The sequence below is a fragment of the Pneumocystis jirovecii genome, assembly GCF_001477535.1.
Source record: "Pneumocystis jirovecii RU7 chromosome Unknown supercont1.4, whole genome shotgun sequence".
NCBI classification, from domain to species: Eukaryota; Fungi; Ascomycota; class Pneumocystomycetes; order Pneumocystales; family Pneumocystaceae; genus Pneumocystis; species Pneumocystis jirovecii.
In genome coordinates this window covers 355,487-376,521 of record NW_017264778.1, presented here as the reverse complement: position 1 = coordinate 376,521, position 21,035 = coordinate 355,487, and the positions used below count along the sequence as shown (strand labels likewise).

Below are 21,035 nucleotides of genomic sequence, written 5' to 3'. Positions count from 1 at the left end.
AAAATATATATGGAAAATGACTAAATCATTAGAAAATTCTTTTTTATTCTTACTTTATTAGAAAACATGTATATATGATTAATGTTTGAAGATCTTCGATAGTCAGAGTTGTCAAAGCAACCATCTCGATTCCTTTTTGTTGTTACGCTTTAGACGTATCGAAAATAAGAATAATTAAATGTGTAGGTAATTAAGCTTTAAAAAGCAGAATTTGTTTATATTTCTAGATTTATGATTGTTTTTAAGCCTTTTTTTGGATTTTATTTTATAATGTGGGTTTTGGCGTGAAAAAAAAGTATAAATATTTGTCGAATACCAATACAGATGATCTCGGCAAATGCAGGAGAACAAGTGTTAATGGGGAGTTCTTCTCATGAAAAATATGTTGTATCCAATGAAGAATATCATAATCTCCCTTTGAGTGATGATGTGCAAAAGGCTTCTAATGATACACCTCAGCAATTGAAACAAATCAACAAAAATGCAAAGCCATCGAGTCTGTGTTATACGCCTCCAATGCATATTACAGATAGAAAAAGAGGAAGGGAATATACGCGGTCAGTGCTTCTTGGAGAAGTTAGAATAAGAATATCGTTCTAAAGACTCTGATGTGTGTGTAGGGTGGTTTTGCACGATGTTTTTTAGTTACTAATGGACGGGGTGCTCGGTTTGCAGCAAAGGTGATTGCAAAAACAACATTGCGTTCTATGAAGAATAGGACCAAGGTTTGTGTTATGTTTTTGTGTTTTTTTTTTATATTTGTAGCTTTTTGGAGAGATCAAAATACATCAAAGCATGGATCATCCGAATATTGTTAAATTTATTGATTGTTTTGAAGACGCAACAAATGTTTATCTTATCCTTGAGCTATGTGAAAACAAGGTGAGTTTTAAGAGGTCATGACTTAATTGGTACATTGTTTTATAGACACTTATGGATATGTTACGTAAACGAAAGCGTTTTACTGAGCCCGAGTGTCGTTTTTTTTTGCTTCAAGTTCTTGGTGCTACTAAATACATGCATTCTAGAAAAGTAATCCATCGTGATTTAAAACTTGGGAACCTTTTTTTGGATGAAAATATGAATATAAAAATTGGAGATTTTGGACTTGCTGCGCTTTTAATTAGTGATGATGAAAGAAAAAAAACAATATGTGGGACACCAAATTATATTGCTCCGGAAGTTTTGTTTGGGAAACAAGAAGGTCATAGTTTTGAAGTTGATTTATGGGCAGTGGGAATTATTATGTATGCTATGCTTATTGGTAAGCCGCCTTTTCAGTCTAAGGAAGTTAAAGCTATATATAAGTAAAAATAGCCTAGAATATTGATAACCTATTGATTTTCATAGAAATATTCGAGAAAATAGATATGTTTTTCCTGAGGATATTCCTATTTCTTTAGAAGCAAAAGACCTTATTGGATCATTATTGGATACTGATCCTTGTATGGAATGTTAAGGTTAAAATTATTTTAGCTAAAGAATTTAGTAAATCGACCTTGCATTGATGAAATTGCTGAACATCCTTTTTTTCATATTGGATACCTTCCTACTGAAATACCAACGCATGCATTATTACAAGAACCAGTATGGCCTAAAGATCATCTTTCAATAAAAAAAAGTCAAAGTTCATGGAGCAATGTTGCTTCATGGTGTGGTATTGGGAAAGGTCGTAATATTGGAGGAAAGGAAGGACAAACAGTTAGTATGGTTATGGAAGTATTGGAAAATGAGAATATCTTGCCTATTTCTTTGTCACATGAGAATCGCCCTCGACCTGTAATGAAAATAGCTAAATCATCGGCAAATTCTAAATCAAATTTGTCAAGATGTTTTTCTAAATGTTCGCTTGTTGATCGAAAAGAAAATTTAAATCCACAAGACTTCATGAAGTCTGCAATAGATGCAACATCAAAGGTATCTACTAAAGAGCCTTTAATAAATGAAGCCAAGGATATGGAGTTGCTAAATAATATTTGGCAAGGTCTTCGAAACATTGCGCTGAATTTAGATTGTGCATTAAGATTGCGTTCTAAAAGAATGCCACCTGAATTTTGTTAGTATTTTTTATTTTTTATTCCTTTATATTTAATAAAATAGATGACGCATCTACTATAACATCTCCATTATTTATTAATAAGTGGGTTGATTACTCTAATAAATATGGTTTAGGTTATCAACTTTCAAATGGTTCTATTGGAGTTTATTTTAATGATTCAACTACTTTGATTCTTTCAAGTGATGAGTATCACTTTGATTATATTACACAATCTGAAAAAAGTACTTTTAAAAGGCGATCATTTACTATTGAAAGGTTTCCTTCGGACGAGTTAGATAAAAAGGTTTATTTGCTTAAATATTTTAAAAAATATATGATTCAAAATCTTTTTAAAGCTGAAGCATGGTCATGTAATGTAGATGATTTTCAGTTAACAGGTATTAAAAATATGTCTTTTATGACAAATTATTTTCGAACTAAGCACGCTATTATATTTCGATTAAGTAATCAGTCAGTTCAGGTTAGTTTTTCAATTTTTTATTCAGTTTAATTTAAAATTTAAGTTTAATTTCGTGGATCATTGTAAATTAATTTTATCTGATAATGGGAGAACAGTTAGATTTATTGACAGTAAAAGAGAGTTTCATACATGGTCTCTTGGTAATGCTCTAGAGCCAGGTCTTTGTGATGATGATGTTTCTGAGAAATTTAAGTTTGCTAAAGAGGTGTTATTGAGCTGGGCTGATAAAATGGAACCTTATACTTAACATGTATAGAAGCATTGAAATATTTTTTATTTTATAATGATTGCATTTTTAAACGTACTAGGTCTTTAAATAACGATTAATTATTTAATAACAATATATTATTATTATTTGTAATTTTTATATTTGTATAATTTTGATATATCCTGATAGCCGTAAATAATGTTATTTTTAGTTTAAGGTCGTTAATTGATGTAAAATATTGTTTTAAAAAATTTTAGATTTGATTTAAACTTTTTTTTATGAATATGTTGAAGTAATTTGAGTCAAATTTTTAAATTATTTTATATTGATGAAATTAATGTTTATATTTTATTTTTTTTAATTTTCTAGGTTATTGTACATTTACTTAATAATTATTATAGATATGTTCTTAAATTATGATTTATAAACTACAGTAGCTTTTAATTATGTAAAAAAAAAAAATAAATTATATTTTAAATATTTGCATATTTTTATTAATCTATTAGAATCTACTAGAATTAAATTCTAGATAAATATTAAGTTATATTGATATTGATAAATTTCATAAAAATTTAGACAGATTATATAATGATAGCTCACAATTAAAGAATATATATTAAGATTACAGAGTTATGATACATTCAAAGTTGAAAATTTACCAAATTAATGTTAAAAAAGTAAAAACAAATAACTATAATTATAACATACTACGCATTTTTTACCATACGAGATAATTATAAAGTATACAATAGCTTTGATTTAGTTTAAACTTGATATTTACTTTTGATTTATTTCCGAGTTATTTTCATTATTTTCACATGAACTTTTAATATTATTTTTACTTTTCTCTTTATTTTCTTTGGAATTTTCATTTTTCGAGTTAATAATTCCATTTTTAATCCAATTATTTATTTTAATTTCTAATTTATTTGCTTCTTCATTATTTTTTAAGCCCATTCTCCATCCATTTTTACCGTTAAGTCTTTCTTTCCAGATATTTTGTCTTTTTTTTTTAAGCTTCAGATATTTTTCTTTATCTATTCTTCTTTTGTTCACACTTCGAGCAAATGAATCTTCTGTCTCTTGTACAAAGAAAATTTTGTATGTATTAACACAAATTTTGATTTCTAGGCCAGAAGAAACATAATTTTCATCAATTAAATCTACTGTACGCTGTGCTTCTTCTTCTTCATTTTCATCATCTTCCTCATCATCAAGAGGTAAATTTCTTTTCAAAAATGTTGGTTTAACAAGTTCAGATGCAACACCTTCTGTAGGGCTTGACATAACAAATGCATCAATATAATACGACCATTTTTCTTCCGCAGAAACAGCTTGATCTAATGTTAGATCATCTTTACCAATTAATTGAATACTTAAAGTCTTTTCTTGATCGTTCTATTATAATTAGCTAATAATTGTATTTAATAAACTAATTTATACCCATTCAATACGATAAAGTGATTCTTCTGGACCAAGAATAGATTCAACCTGTACGCGATAAATAATTTGCTGTCGAGGAGTAGTTTTAGCTAATTGGCGATCTTTTTCAAATAAAAAAATTATTTCAGCACTTTTGGTATCCGTTATTATAGAATGTAGCTAAACAGTTAATATTATTTAAAATTCCAAGTAAACTTACATGTTTTATCATTGCTGAAACAACTTTATCAACAGTATAAAAAGGGTACCCATTAATTCCATACATATATCGCAAAATATCTTCAAAACTATTTTGTTCAATGTCATTTTGAATAAATTTTCGACAAAATCCAAGAAGCTGTTGATAATACGGAACATTTGGGAGAACAGGAAGTTCAAGTTCTGATAAACGATTAACATGAAGTCCTAGCTCTATTGTTATGGGGTTTGGTTTTTTGGCTTGATTTTCAGCCACAACTTTGTCTTCTATAGATTTTATTTTTAATAATCTTGAATAAAGCATCTAAAAAAGTAAGCCAGTTTAAATTTTTATATGAAGACATACATAAAATATTCTATAAAAACAATAAAATGATGAATTTGTAAAAAAATTGTAAACATGTCTTTTTTTTTTTACATTAGATGTTTGACTTAAAGGAGTACTAGAGTTTGAAATAGGCTCTGAAGTCAAATCTCCTTTCTTATGTTGTATCCATACCTCAGTTGCTCTTTCTGCTGATTCTAATATATTAGAATTATTTATATCATTTTTTATCGAATCATTTTTTTCACTTGAAATATTTTTAAATGTATTTTCCAAATTAAAATCTTTATTTTGTCCATTAATAAAAGTTTCACTTTTATCTTTTCCTTGTCCTCGTCGATTTTTCTTTAAAACATCTTTTAATAAATCAGAATCCTTTGATCGTTTCTTACTAGGTGTATTTTCTATTTGTGATGAGGGTTTTTCTAAAGGATTGACTGAGATTTCTTCTGAATTTTCATTTATAAATGTATCAATACGGTTTGCAACTGTTTTTTGGTCTAATTCGAAAAACAATGAGAAAAAGTATTTCAGAAACTTTTCTAGCTTTTCCTTATCATTTATGGATACACCGGGTGCATGTTCAAGTTGCTTTGAAAGTAAACACAAGATATCTATTAATATATCTTGATCTTGAAATTCATATTTAAATTGAGATTTTGATTTTGACTTAGAATGATTTATGCATGCCTCTCGCTGTTGCTTTCTTAACGTATCAATCTCTGTTAATAGAATTCTAGATGTTATGGCTTTTTTGTCATTTGATTTAAATGTTATTCCTTGATGATCAAGACTTTTATAAAAATTTTTATATTCAGTTTCTCTCCAAATTTTATTCCATTCCCGCTATATTGTATTTAGAAGCTCTTTTTACAGAGATATATAGAAATATTACCTGAGCTCTCTTCCATTCTTCGTCTTTTTGTTTTAATCTTTTTAAAATGATAGGAACTGCTACTGCTGGATTTTCATGCAATGCATCAATAACTTCTAAACCTTGCTCCTTATCATATACTTTTTTTAAAACTTTTTGATATATGCTTGTAGACTGACCTCCTAGTCCAGGAGGAAGGCGAAATGAATTTTTTTCTTCATTTGACATATTTGAAATTTGTTGTGCAATAGGCTCTAAAAGCTGTATAGTACGTAAGTTAACTTCAATGTTTAAATCATAATCATAACGTTCTTCTTCAACTTTATGAAGTGTTTCTTCATACTGATTTTTTTTGTGAGCAACAAACCTAGAATCCTCTGATGCCCATGTTGGATGGCTTACCCATCCATCATTCAAAACTTCCCAACACATTTCATCACGCCCAGAACATGGTAATAATGTTTCCTTAAAATAATTAAAAATATAATTTCGTTATATTAAGAAGAAATACTGATTTAGGCAATAATCTATAACTAGGTCCATATGCTTTGCACAGCATAAGATCTACCTTAGGACGAGGGGCAGGAATATTTTCGATAACATCGTCTTTTCCATTATAGCCAACGAAACGCTTAAACCAGTCCATAAGTTCCTCGTTTACACCAATAAAATTATAGACCCTCTCAACCAACAAATTTTTATCTAAAATATCCTGACTAAATAAATTTAAAACTTTAAGAAATTCGTTATAAGTTTGCTTGTTTCCAATAAATTTTTTAACTTTATCAAAAAACGATAGTTCTTCAGCTGATGCAGAGGCATGTGTAGGAGGTTCAATAATTTCAGGAACAGAAGGCATAAGAGCTGGACTAACATTTGAAAGATCTATACTTGGTTTATGATAATGCTTAGAACGCTAAAAATGTTAATTTTTTGAAAATATTAGATATATTTAAACTTTTGATTGGTTTTGTCCAACTGGCGTATTTTGTTCAGAACTTTGAATTCGTTTTTTTTTATCTTTAGACGTAACATTCGAAACAACAGTTGGTGGTGCGAAATTTCCTACAGGTGGTAATCTAGGGCCTACTGCAAATAAACTGCTATTAGAAGCATTATTCTCAGGAAGAAATTGCTTAAAATCATCGAGAAGATCTGGTGCTGTTTTAAACAAAATTGTTACTTCAGCATATACATCTTGAATAGATCTTTGTTCTTTTTGATAAGTTTGCAAAATTTCAAGAAATCGTTTATAGGTATCAGGTTCATTAGAAAAACGATTCTAAAAATTAATATAAAAAACTAACATATACAAACTATACCTTTATTTTATTTACATAATTGATTGCATGATTAAATTCAACTGGTGCTTTTTTTCCTGTCATAGAAATCCCATTATCTGGTTGACTTAAAAAATTAGTTCATTATCATGAAAATTAATAACTCTAAATACTTACTTGTATATATTACTATCCTGTATTGTAGACCATGATTCGCGCATTCCTTCTTGTGTGGTAGACAAAGAGCTTCCTAGTCCTGAATGTGTCATCATTGTACCTAAAGGAGTAATAACACGAATAGCAGTAGGGTCTGAAGGATCCAATGAACACTCAACTCTATACCCAGGTGGAAGAAATGTATTGAACCCTTGAACTAAATTTGGATGACCACGAAAAAGTGTAGAAACTCGTTCAATGACGCCTAATGTGTCAATACTTCATTAACCGTAAGATTTTGAAAACATTATATACAAATTTAAGTTCACCTTTGAGACTTAAAATCCTTCATAATATCAAGAAACCTATTGTACACATCTGGTTGTTCAGAAAACTGTATTTTTACTTGATCAAGATATGAAAGCGCGTCTTTGACATTTAACGGTCTATAAACTGGATTCTGGATATTCACATTAGGAGGCTGGCTACCTAATGGAGAGTTTGGGCGATCTTGAGGCACTGGCATAGAATTTGAAGTATGTGGTTGATGTGACTGATGTGAGTCATGTGTAGGTGGTTGTGCTGGCAGCTGTTGATGCAAGGAAGGAAGTGAATACCGAGCTGAAGAAGGCAAAGGAGGTGGATGTCCAAGAGGAATTGAATTGTTATTTGGCAAATTAGGTGTCATAAGTGATGAAAGAGGATGTGATTGCTGTGGAGCATAAAACTGACCAGTATTTGGTGTATCTGTAAAACACAAATAAGTACTGGTAAAAATAAAAACAAAAATAGAAATCCTCCTGAAACAAATTCAAAGGTTTCTTACTTGAAGAAGGTGCCTGGTTCATATTTAAAAGAGGAAGCATTGGTCCGTGCTGTTCATTCGGTCTAAAACATATTCCCTATTAATTTCTTTTTCATAAAACCATCAAAAACAAAAAAACACACCGAAAAGGTTGAGAAATAGGTTGAAACAGCCCTCCATTTCCTCCGCATGGTGTCCCCCATTTGAACGATTCCTCACTCATCTATAGTCTTTTGTTGACTTAAAGTGTTTTTTTTTAATTAAAATTTATTAGATAAAATGACAAAAGAATATTATTTAAATTCTTTTTATTTCCTTCTTATTTTTTGTTTGTTTCTTGTTCTTTTAAAGACTTTTTGATTAGATAATTTCTTAGACATTCACTCGGATTCGATATTCTCGAGCGGAGAATTAAATCGAGACATTTAATATATCTGGAGAATGTATAATTGAGAAGAAATATTTAAGATAATGAATAAAACAGATATAATTTGTTAAAAATAGCGTGTACAAAAATTTATTTGTTAAGACCTAATAAAATACAAAAATTATAGTTAAGCTCAAAATGGTAGTAATAGAAAAGAATAAGAAATTGAAAGATGTATATAGATAAATATGGGTAAATATATGTTTGAATATGTCTGTTCTTGAAGATGTAATAATAAATCGAATGATGGTAGTAAAAATGAAAAATGAGATGACATTATTTGCTTATGAGTGACTAAAAGATACCAATATTATGATGATTTTTAGTACTGAGCAGACCATGTTTTCTTTGTCGTTGTTCTGAAATGAAAGAAAAAAAATAAATTAAACTTGAAAACATTGATGAATGAATTGATTGTCTGAATCAGTTCGTATAAACAGGGAGTAGTAAAGTCATTGATCCGATCAACAGATGACTATTTACTTTCTAGTATTGAAATTTGGAGTCTGGGGAAAATTTTTTGAATTTCTTTGGTTTGTTTATGAATAAAGTTTTTGAGTAAGGATGTACTTATATTATTACTGGAAAAAGCATGCGAATTTAAGCCTACTAGGTCGATCATTGGTGAAGAATAATGCTGTAGATACATCTTGTAAGTTACAATTGTCTTTTCTGTTGTAATTGGTATATCTAATTTTAATTGGTTAAGCTTTTGTTTTATCTCTTTAATTTTCAACATTAATTCTTCCACTTTACATACACCAGAGAAAATAGAGTTAATGTCATTATTAACTGTATTGATACTGTTATGATAAATATAAATACCAAGAATTATATCGATATTGTGAGCTATAGATGCTTCTCCAATTATTTTTAATGCATTAGGATCACTGTTATATATACAAAGAGAATTAAACCCCTTCTTTGGAATTAGTTTTAGATTGTAATCAATATCTTCTTTTGTTTTGCATAGACCCTCTTCTGTATATGGTACATAATTAAGATACCATAAATTATGTTTCAATAGAAATTTATTATTAAGATTAGAATCTAGAAATTTTTCTTCTTTTTCCTTATCTGTGTTTTCTTCATATTGAGATCTTTTTTTAAGAAAATTTATTCCATTCGATTCATTTATATTTGAAGCCTCAAAATTTAGTGCATTTTCTGAACTTTCTTTATTTTCGTTGTCTAAATCATCATTCAAGATTGATTCAGTTATATGATCTGTATTATCTATCAATTCACAAAACATTTGACTAGGATCGTCTTTGTCAAAACACCCAAAATCGCATTCTTCACAGGAACATTCTTGAACTAATTCGCTATCAGAGCATTCTTCACACTCGTCACCACAATATTCTTCAGAATCTTCATTATCATTTTCTAATAAGTTATTTTCTTCAAAAATACCCGATATTAGACTTAAAAATATCAGTATAATTTATAACAAAGATAACTGCAAACAACTTTTCACTAGAAATAAAATAATTTTTGAGATCGGTCGTTTTACTTGCTTCTTTATATACAAGATTTGCTTGTTTTGCATCTAATTGTCTTTTTAAAAGAGTTTTAAACGCTCTATCTTGATCATTAGTAAATCCTGCTGCTTTTGAAGATTCTACAGGAGGGTTACTCCTTTGTTGTAGATGGTTGACTTGGTTATGCATTTTCAATTTCTTTAATCTTCGGTAAATCAAATGATTTTTATATGAAAAATCATTTAAATCATCCCATTTACGTTCTATTGTATCTTCTGAACGTTTTGAATGTTCTACAGGATTTGCATTCTCTTTATTATATATGTTTCGTTTATATGATCTAAATTTTATTCTGTTCAAAGTTTCTTGGTTGTTTGCACTCCAAATATCCTGAAAAAATAACCAAAAAAAAAGCAAAAACAGATTGAATATCATTTTTATTAGATTTTTATAGATCCCCTAATAACTTTTTATAGATTCACGCTTTTATATTTTAATTTTTAAATATGCTCTGTACTACGCGTAATATGTAATATAATAAAATCCAGAAACGCGTTAAGTCCATTATGTCTACTTTTCTATTTTTGAAGACATACTAAATTAATTTAGCTCTATTTTTGTTTAATTTCATCTTAATTTACATTTACTAATAAGAAAGAAGAACTTATGTTCCTTACTTGATTAAACACCTTACTAATTGAGAAAAACATATAAATAGTATTTTTTAGACTTCAGAGAGACGCGTTTTTAGCGTGATAAATACGTGTATAGTTTATGTTTTTATAGTTTAGGTATGTAAACATTAGTTCTAAGCTAATATTAAACTAAGCACGTTACTATACTTAATTCGAAAAAATGATAGTCAAATATAATAATAGACGTTAAAGATATATATTATTTGATATAAAATACAACTAAGCAAGAAAAATGGTTTAAAGTTGGTTAAATAGCTATTTATAGGAAAATAGTAAAAAGCTGAGGTAAAAATGTGTTTTTTTTTTATTTAGAAATGTTTTATAGAATGTGGTTTGAGTATAAATGTTTTATTATTTATTAGTTTTGTGTAATTAAGTATTAATTTTGTGTAATTAAGTATTAATTTTGTGTAATTAAGTATTAATTTGTTTAGAATATTCGTTAAATATGACTCGTAAATAAATTAGATGATGATTCAAAATGTTTAAAACTAGTTTAATAAGTGCTTATTGTGTATTGTCGTTTACTCTCTGTTCAATAAACACATCTGTATTCATGTTTATAAAGGGATGGATAGTTTCTGGTATGTAGAGTTTATAGAGTGGAAAATAGTTTAAGGAACAAAATCTTTCTCAATACTATTGGGAGAAATGCAACAGCGATTGTCGAAGCATTCTTCTCCACCAACGCATTCTAAGAGACAACAAGATGATCTCCTATTGTTGTTTTCGGTAAAAAAAGCCTTATGAGGATAAACACCTTGGAACTCAATCTGAAAAGGATGTTAATTTATATAAAGAGTAGATAAAAGATACCTGAATAGTACTTGAATGTATTCCATATGCATGAAGACATTGGCGAATTGATGCAATCAAATTCATGTATTTTTCTGCATTATCAGGAGAAAAGCCAATTAGAATATGTGCAGATGCAATTAGTTTCGTATCTGATAATTGCCATATATGAAGCTCATGGATAGAAATAACACCGCTTATCTGTTGAATGAATTAGTTAAAATGAAAAGATAATAAAAATCATACGCTTGAAATATCTTCTTTAATATCTTCAACATGAATATCCTTTGGTGCAACTTGAAGCAAAATTAGGCTTGAGGACTTTATTAAAGGAAGCGTATTAATAGAAATAATAATTGAAATAACCATGCTAATGAATGGATCTGCATAATATTTCCATGAATAATTACTTAGCCATATAAACAAAGCACTTATTATAACTCCAAAATTCCCTAATGCATCTCCAAGAACATGTAAAAAAACTCCTTTCATGTTTAGACTACGATATGGATATTTCGTAGGGCAGTTTTTTGATTTTGCATGATTATGACGATTATGTTCATCAAGTAACATTTGAACAGGTGTTTCATTAAAATTATTTCCAAATTCTCCTTTTTTTTCTTCAGGCGATATTCTAGTACAGTCCTTTGTATCTTTGTTTATGGTATTATTGTATTCAAGTGTATTGTTCATATGTTTATTAAAAATACGTCGATAAAAAATTTTTAATTTATTATAAATAGTTATTGGAAAACGACGTACGTCTTCGTTTGTTTCTTGATTATTATTTTCATCTTTGTCCTTTATGTTTTTATGATGATGTTTAAAATCATGAAATAGAAAAAGACCAAACGCATTACTAACCATACCTAAAATGCCAACAATAAGGATTAAAACTGGATTATGTATTTCTATTTACATTGTTAAAAAATTACAGATGTATTTCCTAAAAAAATATTTACCTTCATGTTTAAAAAATCTCTGAACTGCTTCAAGAAGAATAGCTAAACAAATTGCCAATAAAAAAACACCATTAATTAGTGCACCAAGCACCTCTGCACGTTGCCATCCATATGTATATTTTGCTGATGGGTTTTTTTTTAAAACAAGTTTTATAGACCATAATGATATTACAAGAGAAATAATATCGTTTAGCTATTTTCTATTAATCATAAAAAATATTTAATAATGTTCATGTACTAGATGAAATGAGTCTGTAATAAGTGCAAGAGAATTCAATATAAAACCTATTTACTATAAGATATTTTTAAATAATACTTATTAAAACTTTACCAATTACAAGTTCCGTTAGAAAAAAGAAAATATCAATAATTAATAATATAATAATACGTATTTTTCGAGATAAAACTTTTGACTTCATCTTAATAAGAGATGTGAATGGATTTTTAAGTAATAATAGAGCTTTTATCATATATTTTTCTAATTTATTGTTTTTATTTAAATTTTGTTTTTTAAAAGTTACATCGAAATAAATTGAATTTTGAAAAATAAACCTTAATGTTTAAAAATTCAATTATTTTGGAAAATTGTTAATAATAGTAAGGATTATATATATATATATATATTAGTATTAATGTTATTAATAGTTTCTATATCTTTTATTGGATTTTTTAATACAAAGTATTGAACAATTTTTGTCTATTTGAGATATCATTAAATGTATAAAGACATTTATTATTTATTTTATTGATAAATATATTAATTAAGGTCTTTCTTACTTTATTAGTGGTAACTGGGTTGTTTTTTTTGAAAACTTTTATAAATAAGATGGTTTTGTTAAGGAAATGTTTCAAAGATGTTTTTCACTATTGATAAAAAAGCATGCTTATCTGGATATAATTATTCTATGGCTTGTATTTATGTATATTCTTATTTCTCCTTATACAAAAATTGAGGAAAGGATGAATTTGCATGCAGTTCATGATATTCTTTCTTTTGGTGTAACTAAAGGTTTAAAAAATGTGAGAAGTATTTTTGATTGCTAACTTTTCTAATATCTAAAGTATGATCATTTTAAGTTTCCTGAGGCTATACCTCGGACATTTATAGGGCCGCTTTTAATATCTGGTTTTATATTTCCAGTGAAATGTGTATTAGAGTTGTTTTTTGGGGAATTAAAAAAGCCTTATCTTCAGATTTTACGTATGTTTATTTGTATTCTTATAGTAGGTTTGATGGTATTAGTTAGAGCAGCTTTAGGTGTATTTAATTCTTTGGCTATTATTATGTTTCGTCATAAAATTATTAAATGTTATGGTACTATCATAGGCTTGTGGTATGGAATTTTTCAATTGAGTCAGTTCCATATAATGTATTACGCGTCTAGAACATTGCCAAATATGTTTGCTTTTGGAGTTTGTATTTTTATTTTGCTTATTTTTAATTAATTATATAATTATTTTTAGGTACATCAATAATAGGTTATTTTCTCGAGAATAAGAACATATTAAAAGGTTTATTTGTTTTAACATTTGTTTCTGTCATTTTTAGATTTGAGATTATATTATTGACAATGACTTACGCATTGTATTATTGGGTTTGTAATGTTGTTAAAATACGAGAAATAATTAAAACATGTATTTTTTCTGCAATTATCGGGCTTTTTTTTAGTATTGTAGTTGATTCATGGTTTTGGCAAAAATACTTTTTATGGCCAGAGGGTGTAGCATTTTATTTTAATATTATAGAAGGAAAAAGTTCTAATTGGGGGGTAATTGTATTATTTTAAAGAAAAAAATAATTACACATTAAAAGGTTTCTGCGTGGCATATATATTTTTCTACATATATACCTAAATTATTATTAAACCCGCTTTTTCTTGTTTTATGGGGGGTTTCACTTTTTACGCGTACTAAGGATACTGTTAATTTATTGGTTCCAAATATAGGATTTGCTCTTATTTATTCTCTAGTTCCACATAAAGAGTGGAGATTTATTATTTATATTATTCCTTCTTTAACTGCTATAAGTGCTATTGGAGCAGCACATATGTAACATTATAAATAAACTTAAGTCTTTATTAATATGTATAGTTATAATAAAAGACATAAGTCATTAATGTTCATGATAATGTTGTTAATATTGATTGTTGTTACTATAATGACACTTTGTTTAAGTTTAATAATGTCTTTGATTTCTAGTTTGAACTATCCTGGAGGATTTGCTTTACATGTTATTCATAATGATTTTAATTTACGTGAAGGGGGTTTGTGAAATTATTTTTTTAAAAATAAAACAACTTAAAAGAATTAGAGAAAATTTACTTAGATACGTATACTCGCATGACAGGAGCAACTTTATTTTTGCAATATAATGAAAAAGTTATTTATGATAGGACAGAAAATCCAAAATTGTTAAGCAATTCTACTTTCTTTGAAACAATTGATTGGGTTATTAGTGATATATCTCTTTTTCAACCAAAAGGAAATTGGGAAATAAAAAAGTATATAAAAGGATACTCTGGGATTGGGAGTAGACAATCTTTTAACTCTAATATTTTAACAAAATTATGTCCAAATATAAAAATTGAAAATAAAATACAGGTTTTAAAAAACAATAAAAATCAGGATATATAGTCTTTTGTTTATTATAGAGATGAATTTAGAAATTTTGTTCAAGTTTAAGCAATAATTTTGTTCTAAATTCTTTTATTTTTAATCTAATAACATTTTGTTTTGTAAATTAAATAAGAATTTATTTGTTGTGAATGTATTTATTAAACTTTTATAAATTTATCTAAAAAAAGTACTGTTATTACTATATAGTTAACATTATTTCTGTTTTTCTGTTTCTAATGTTAAAAATAACTTGAAAATATACTGGACCACTAAAAGATACAAGTATTATTATTTTTTAAATTTCTAATTATATTCTTTTTTGTCTTTTGGTTCTATATTTGGATGGATCAATCTAGAAATCATGATATTAAGAAGTAATAAAATAAATATTGAAATTATTAAGTACAAAAAGAAAAAAAAAAATCACCAAAACTCAAAAATTATAATTAAAATAAAAACTTACAAAAAGAATTATAATAAAAATACTCAAGCGGGGCACAAACATGTTTTTTCAGTATCTAAGGATAATATATATTGCATGAATAATCCCTCTAAATAGCCATTAATAGAGTATATTTGTTTTTTATAAGCATACGGTATATATCCTAAGATTGTTAACAATATATTTATCAAAAAGTCTACCATAATATATTAAAATCTAATACAAAAATATCATAAAAACTTATACCTTTTCCGCATCCTTTTTCCATAAGAACTCCTAAAGGTGGAAAAAATATTGCTGAATATTATTAATTTAATGCTTTTATATATGTATATATTACCGAATAAAAACTATATCTTGTTAAAAACTAATATAACATATGTAGAAACAATACCTTGCAGATATCTGTACATGTAAGTGCCATTTTCTTTAATATTTAATTTTTAAAATTATTTTGAATTTTTTAAATTTCGCAGTTATGCGTATTTGAATTTATATAAATTCTGTAAATTTGTAGATTCTGAGATAAAAAATTGTTTAATTTTATACATGAAAACAGTATGAAAAGGAGAACGAAATACATATAAATAGAAAAAAAGGCTTATGTTTGTTAAAGGCGGTATTTTAGATATGAATAGTAAAATAAGAATATGTATATATCTGAAATAGATAAAAATTGATGGACTTGAATCTTTGAGATGATATTTTATCCAGAAAGGAGTGGTTTGAACAACTTATGAATTTATTGAATATAAAAATATAAGAATATAAATATTATGATTTAAGATAAACTTGAATAAAAATGAAATATTAATATACAACCGTATCAAGTGCTCTGGTTTGAAAATCTGCAAGGGTATTAAAAAGAATTAATTTATCTATCAACTTCTCCAAAAACAAGATCCATTGTACCTATGCTTTTTATTAAAATAGTTATATATAAAGACATGTTTTACCAATAATAGCAACCATGTCGGGTAGATAATGATTTCTAGAAATCATATCAGCACCAGCAAGATGTCTAAAAAGTTATTAGTGTAGAAAGAATATAATAAAATAGAAATATACGCAAATCCGGGTGCTCTAATTTTGCATCGATAAGGACGCTCACTTCCATCTGACACTACATAAACACCCATTTCTCCTTTTGGGGCTTCAATTGCAGTATATGTCTCTCCAGGAGGAACACTGTATCCTAATATCGAATTAGTATATGTTTATAAATATGAAGACTGAAAACCTTTAGTAAAAAGCAAAAAATGGTGAATCATTGCTTCCATATTTTCTTTCATTGCTGCTCGTGGTGGTGGAGAAATCTTCCAATCATCAACTTTGACTGGTCCTTCTGGCATTTTATTTAAACATTGATAAATAATATTTAAAGATTCCCTAAGTTCTTGTATTCTTATTAAATATCTATCATAACAATCTCCATTCTGGCCTACTGGAACACCAAATTCTACTTTATCATAAGCATCATAGGGAGCAACTTTTCGTATATCCCATGGAATACCACTGCCTCTTAGCATTGGGCCAGAAAATGAATAATTTAGTGCATCCATTGCGTTAACACGACCAATTCCAACTGTTCTTGCTTTCCATATTCTATTATCTGTCAATAATTCTTCCGTTTCATCAATACGATCTCCAAATTGTGTTGCCCAAGCATATATGTCATCTAATAATCCAATAGGTAAATCTTGAGAAACACCACCAGGACGCACGTATGCTGCATGAAGTCGTGCACCTGATACACGTTCATAAAACTCCATCTATTGCAAATTAATATATATTTATCTATATAAAATATATCACAAGTTTTTCCCGTTCTTCAAGTCCCCATAAAAACGGAGTAAGTGCACCAACATCCATTGCATGTGATAAAACAGCCATTAAATGATTTAAAATCCTAGTAATTTCACCAAACATTGTCCTTATAAACTGACCTCGCTCCGGTACTTCAATATTGAGTAGTTTTTCAACTGCAAGAGAAAAGCATTGTTCATTTGTCATCATACTGACATAATCTAAACGATCAAAGTATGGTAAAGCTTGCAAATATGTTTTATATTCAATTAATTTCTCTGTACCTCGGTGTAAAAGTCCAATCTAGAAAAAATCAATCCTCTATTGATAAATAATGATATATTGACATGAGGATCTGCCCGGAGAATTTCTTCTCCATTTAATTCAAGAATTAGTCGAAGGACTCCATGTGCTGCTGGATGTTGAGGACCAAAGTTAACAGTAAAATGCCTAATTTTTGAATCTATGCTAGAATTATCTAAATGCAATTTTAAGTTTTTTTCTTTAAAAAAATGATAAGTACCACTAAGTGCTGATCCATCTTCATTTACTTCTGTAATTGTTGTTTTCATTAAATCTATATCGTTTTTTTTTGAAAATTTAGGCAATGCTGTTGCTGATAGATATTTATTGTTTATTCTCAATTTCCATAAAGAATTAGCACAGGAAAAAAGAGAGGATCTATGTATAGACAAAGTAAATGGTGTTTTTCTCATTTTTTTTTTAAAAGAACTTTTTTCTTGCTTTTAAAAAGCTTTTTTAATTTTCTGAAAAAGCTTAAACTGACTGTTTCGAGATCTTAAAATTTAAAAAAAAAATATCTTAAGAAAATGGGCCATAAAAGCTTTAAAAAAGATGTAAGTTTTTATTTATTTCTTGTTCTCGTTATTAACAATATTTAGAAAAGAGAAATTGGGATTGAAATTGACAAAGTAACAGATGTAATTTGTCAAATTATCTGTAAAAAAGATTTAATCAAGATTAGGTAACAAATGTAGAATTTCCGGGTCATTTTTATGGAGAAGAACATTCATGGGATATTGAAGAATTTAAAAAAGTTTTTTTTAAAAAAATATATAATATTATCTGATATTTTAAAAGAAATTTCATATTGAAAATATTGTTCAACGATCACCTTATGATATGGAATTTGATCTTATTGGAATAGACTGTTCAATTGTTAATGCTTTTCGACGTATATTAATTGCAGAAATCCCTACAATAGCAATTGAATATGTTTTTGTTAATAATAATACAAGTATTATTCAAGATGAGATTCTTGCACAAAGGCTTGGATTAATTCCTATAAAAGCGAATCCTGATTTTTTTACATGGTTTACTAGTAATTATTTTTCTATTTTCTTTTTTATACTAAATATTAAAGAGCCTGATGCAAATCAGGAACCTAGGCCTACTGATTATGATACTGTTGTTTTATCACTTAAAGTAGCATGTACTAAAAATCCTAAAGCATCAGAGAACGAGAGAGATCCAGAAAAATTATATATTAATTCTAATGGTGCGTTATTCTGTAATATCCATTATTCTAAAAGATATATTAGTTTATAGTGGAGATATTCAATGGCAGCCAGCTGGTCGTCAAATAGAATTGTTTAAAGATGATCCAATAAAAGCTGTTCATGATAAGATATTAATTGCGAAATTACGACCTGGACAGGTGTATTCTATGTTCTTGATTGTTTAATGTTCTAAATTTGCTAAGGAAATTGACGTTACAATGCACTGTATATTAGGTATTGGCCAAGATCATGCAAAATTTAGTCCAGTATCAACATCATCTTATCGACTTTTACCAACGATTCATATTTTAGAACCAATTTATGATGATGATGCCGAAAAATTTGCACTTTGTTTTTCAAAAGGCGTTATAGATATTGTTTTGGATGAACAAAATAGAAAAGTGGCTAAAGTAGCAAATCCAAGAAATGACACTGTTTCTAGAGAATGTCTTCGGCATGATGAATTTAAAGATAAAGTAAAACTTGGACGAGTACGAGATCATTTTATTTTTAGTATTGAAAGTACGGGTATTATGACTTCTGATGAATTGTTTTTAAAAAGCATTTATGTTTTAAAAGAAAAGTGTTTATTAATCAAAAATGTCTTACAAGATATGTTGTCGTAATTTTTATTTTATATTTATCATATTTGTTTTGTTGTAATATATACTTTTTTCATTTATTTTTATTTTATAGTTTAAATTTTGTAATGAAGTTTTAAAAAGAATTTTTATAAATTTGCCTTTAAAATTAATAAAGCCTTAGATGTGTTGTCTTTATACAATTAATTTAACAAGAATGGTTGTTTTGGTCAAAATATATTGTAGTTTATAATATCTTTGGTCTTTGGAAATTATGTTGTCAGATTTAAAAATATATGAAAATAAATATAAAGCATTAAATTATAATAAAAATGACTTTTGGTTATATATTTCATATACTCTTGATCACTCATGACCTTTTACAGATTTAGAATTTATGCAAGGAAAAAAAGATGATTTTTTAAATAAGTATAAAATACTTGTTCTTGGGGCGGGTGGGCTTGGATGCGAGATTTTAAAGAATTTAGTTTTCTCTGGTTTTAAGCATATTTCAGTTATTGACATGGATACTATAGATTTATCTAATTTAAACAGACAATTTTTATTTAGGTAAATAATATATCTGATATATACTATGTTAAGATGATAAAAATAGGTTTTCAGATATTGGAAAATCAAAAGCAATATGTGCAGCAGAATATATTATGAAACGTATGAAAGGAGTTTATATAACTCCGTAAGAAGTTAAAGAATATTATAAAGATACTTATTATATCTAGATATCATTGTAAAATTCAGGATAAAGATGAATCATTTTATATGCAATTTAATATTATTATTTCTGGACTTGATAATATAGAAGGGCGAAGATGGATAAACTCTATACTTGTTAATATGGTAGATCCAGAGTCTCCAGAATCTTTAAAACCATTTATAGATGGTGCAACTGAAGGTTGAGAGGAAATTGTGTTTTATGAATATATTAATGATACAATAAAGGACTCAAAGGACAAGTACGTGTTATATTACCAACAATTACTTCATGTTATGAATGTTCTCTTGATATGTATGGAAAAAATACAACGTACCCTATTTGTACTATTATTAATACACCACGTTTACCAGAACATTGTATTCAATGGGCATTAATTATTGAATGGCCTAGAATATTTCCTAGTAGGTTATGTTATCATTTTTTATTTAATTAAAAAAACCTCAGACAAATTAATTGATAATGATAATCCTGAACACATTAAATGGATCTATGAAACGGCTAAAAATAGGGCGAATAAATTTAATATTACAGGAGTAACATTTTTTTTTACTCAAGGTGTTGTAAAAAACATTATTCCAGCTGTTGCAAGTTCGAATGCAATTATAGCAGGTAAAATGTTAGATTTATCAGCCTATTTTAATCTTTTTAAATAAGGATTATGCTGTAATGAAGTATTTAAAATTGCGACTATATGTAACTCATATATTGATAATTATATGATGTATACAGGAACTGATTCTATCTATACTTATACATTTCAATATGAAAAAAAACCCGATTGCCCAGTATGCGGATATTTACCTACAATCTATGAAGTTAGTTCTAAGATAACATTAAATGAGTTTATTGAAGAACTTATTAAAAGTCCAAACATGTAATTATTTAAAAAAAATATTAATGTATAATATTAAAAACTCTAGACATATAACAAAACCTTCATTAAGGACAGCATCAAAAAGTCTCTATTTACAGGCGCCTTTATGCTTAAAAGAGATAACAAGACCTAATTTAAACAAACTCTTAGAAGAATTAGTTAACAATGGTGAAGAAATTTCGATAACGGATCCAGATTTGCCTTTTACTCTGAACTTTAAATTAAAATATATTTAAATTACGATAATATGTTCATGATTGATAAATATAATTTTTATAGATGAAAATATTTT

The 21,035-nt window shown here is 27.4% G+C and overlaps 9 protein-coding genes across 9 annotated transcripts; 4 read left to right on the top strand and 5 right to left on the bottom strand.

Annotated features, from left to right (window-relative positions):
* The first annotated feature begins 270 nt into the window (after positions 1–270).
* T551_01073 (uncharacterized protein) lies at positions 271–2,781 on the top strand. Its single transcript, XM_018373336.1, has 9 exons — positions 271–576; positions 621–725; positions 766–793; positions 839–882; positions 928–1,307; positions 1,351–1,445; positions 1,490–2,056; positions 2,101–2,519; positions 2,563–2,781. Exons 1-9 carry the CDS (start codon positions 325–327, stop codon positions 2,764–2,766), a joined length of 2,094 nt encoding a protein of 697 aa, XP_018230504.1. The 5' UTR covers positions 271–324; the 3' UTR covers positions 2,767–2,781.
* Positions 2,782–3,504: 723 nt separating this feature from the next.
* T551_01072 (uncharacterized protein) lies at positions 3,505–8,031 on the bottom strand (the record flags this gene model as incomplete). Its single annotated transcript, XM_018373335.1, has 12 exons — positions 3,505–4,125; positions 4,171–4,329; positions 4,370–4,672; positions 4,715–5,539; positions 5,589–6,032; positions 6,079–6,483; positions 6,526–6,849; positions 6,890–6,974; positions 7,025–7,282; positions 7,333–7,770; positions 7,811–7,891; positions 7,952–8,031. 12 exons carry the CDS (start codon positions 8,029–8,031, stop codon positions 3,505–3,507), a joined length of 4,023 nt encoding a protein of 1,340 aa, XP_018230503.1.
* A 679-nt stretch (positions 8,032–8,710) lies between these two features.
* On the bottom strand, positions 8,711–10,151 carry T551_01071 (uncharacterized protein; the record flags this gene model as incomplete). The annotated part of the gene is made up of 2 exons (XM_018373334.1): positions 8,711–9,659; positions 9,706–10,151. 2 exons carry the CDS (start codon positions 10,149–10,151, stop codon positions 8,711–8,713), a joined length of 1,395 nt encoding a protein of 464 aa, XP_018230502.1.
* Positions 10,152–11,025: 874 nt separating this feature from the next.
* T551_01070 (uncharacterized protein) lies at positions 11,026–12,638 on the bottom strand (the record flags this gene model as incomplete). The annotated part of the gene is made up of 6 exons (XM_018373333.1): positions 11,026–11,184; positions 11,228–11,407; positions 11,453–12,117; positions 12,169–12,361; positions 12,407–12,453; positions 12,500–12,638. The coding sequence occupies 6 exons, from the start codon at positions 12,636–12,638 to the stop codon at positions 11,026–11,028; spliced, it is 1,383 nt and encodes a 460-aa protein (XP_018230501.1).
* Positions 12,639–13,011: 373 nt separating this feature from the next.
* T551_01069 (dolichyl-P-Man:Man(7)GlcNAc(2)-PP-dolichol alpha-1,6-mannosyltransferase) lies at positions 13,012–14,802 on the top strand (the record flags this gene model as incomplete). Its single annotated transcript, XM_018373332.1, has 7 exons — positions 13,012–13,188; positions 13,231–13,369; positions 13,412–13,585; positions 13,633–13,937; positions 13,982–14,217; positions 14,260–14,432; positions 14,474–14,802. The coding sequence occupies 7 exons, from the start codon at positions 13,012–13,014 to the stop codon at positions 14,800–14,802; spliced, it is 1,533 nt and encodes a 510-aa protein (XP_018230500.1).
* A 620-nt stretch (positions 14,803–15,422) lies between these two features.
* T551_01068 (uncharacterized protein) lies at positions 15,423–15,650 on the bottom strand (the record flags this gene model as incomplete). Its single annotated transcript, XM_018373331.1, has 3 exons — positions 15,423–15,523; positions 15,567–15,576; positions 15,621–15,650. 3 exons carry the CDS (start codon positions 15,648–15,650, stop codon positions 15,423–15,425), a joined length of 141 nt encoding a protein of 46 aa, XP_018230499.1.
* A 450-nt stretch (positions 15,651–16,100) lies between these two features.
* Positions 16,101–17,748, bottom strand: T551_01067 (NADH-ubiquinone oxidoreductase 49 kDa subunit, mitochondrial; the record flags this gene model as incomplete). The annotated part of the gene is made up of 6 exons (XM_018373330.1): positions 16,101–16,138; positions 16,183–16,247; positions 16,295–16,421; positions 16,467–16,998; positions 17,042–17,335; positions 17,380–17,748. The coding sequence occupies 6 exons, from the start codon at positions 17,746–17,748 to the stop codon at positions 16,101–16,103; spliced, it is 1,425 nt and encodes a 474-aa protein (XP_018230498.1).
* A 114-nt stretch (positions 17,749–17,862) lies between these two features.
* T551_01066 (DNA-directed RNA polymerase core subunit RPC40) lies at positions 17,863–19,178 on the top strand (the record flags this gene model as incomplete). The annotated part of the gene is made up of 7 exons (XM_018373329.1): positions 17,863–17,889; positions 17,935–17,973; positions 18,018–18,089; positions 18,134–18,374; positions 18,417–18,551; positions 18,595–18,710; positions 18,756–19,178. The coding sequence occupies 7 exons, from the start codon at positions 17,863–17,865 to the stop codon at positions 19,176–19,178; spliced, it is 1,053 nt and encodes a 350-aa protein (XP_018230497.1).
* A 352-nt stretch (positions 19,179–19,530) lies between these two features.
* Positions 19,531–20,979, top strand: T551_01065 (NEDD8-activating protein UBA3; the record flags this gene model as incomplete). The annotated part of the gene is made up of 7 exons (XM_018373328.1): positions 19,531–19,703; positions 19,750–19,830; positions 19,874–20,046; positions 20,094–20,270; positions 20,314–20,478; positions 20,524–20,743; positions 20,790–20,979. 7 exons carry the CDS (start codon positions 19,531–19,533, stop codon positions 20,977–20,979), a joined length of 1,179 nt encoding a protein of 392 aa, XP_018230496.1.
* Positions 20,980–21,035: the final 56 nt, after the last annotated feature.

Coding starts and splice junctions, on each gene's coding strand:
- T551_01073 (XM_018373336.1), top strand. CDS start 325: ATGATCTCGGCAAATGCAGGAGAACAAGTGTTAATGGGGAGTTCTTCT. Junction 577..620: donor GGTCAGTGCTTCTTGGAGAA/GTTAGAATAAGA, acceptor ATGTGTGTGTAG/GGTGGTTTTGCACGATGTTT. Junction 1,308..1,350: donor GAAGTTAAAGCTATATATAA/GTAAAAATAGCC, acceptor TGATTTTCATAG/AAATATTCGAGAAAATAGAT.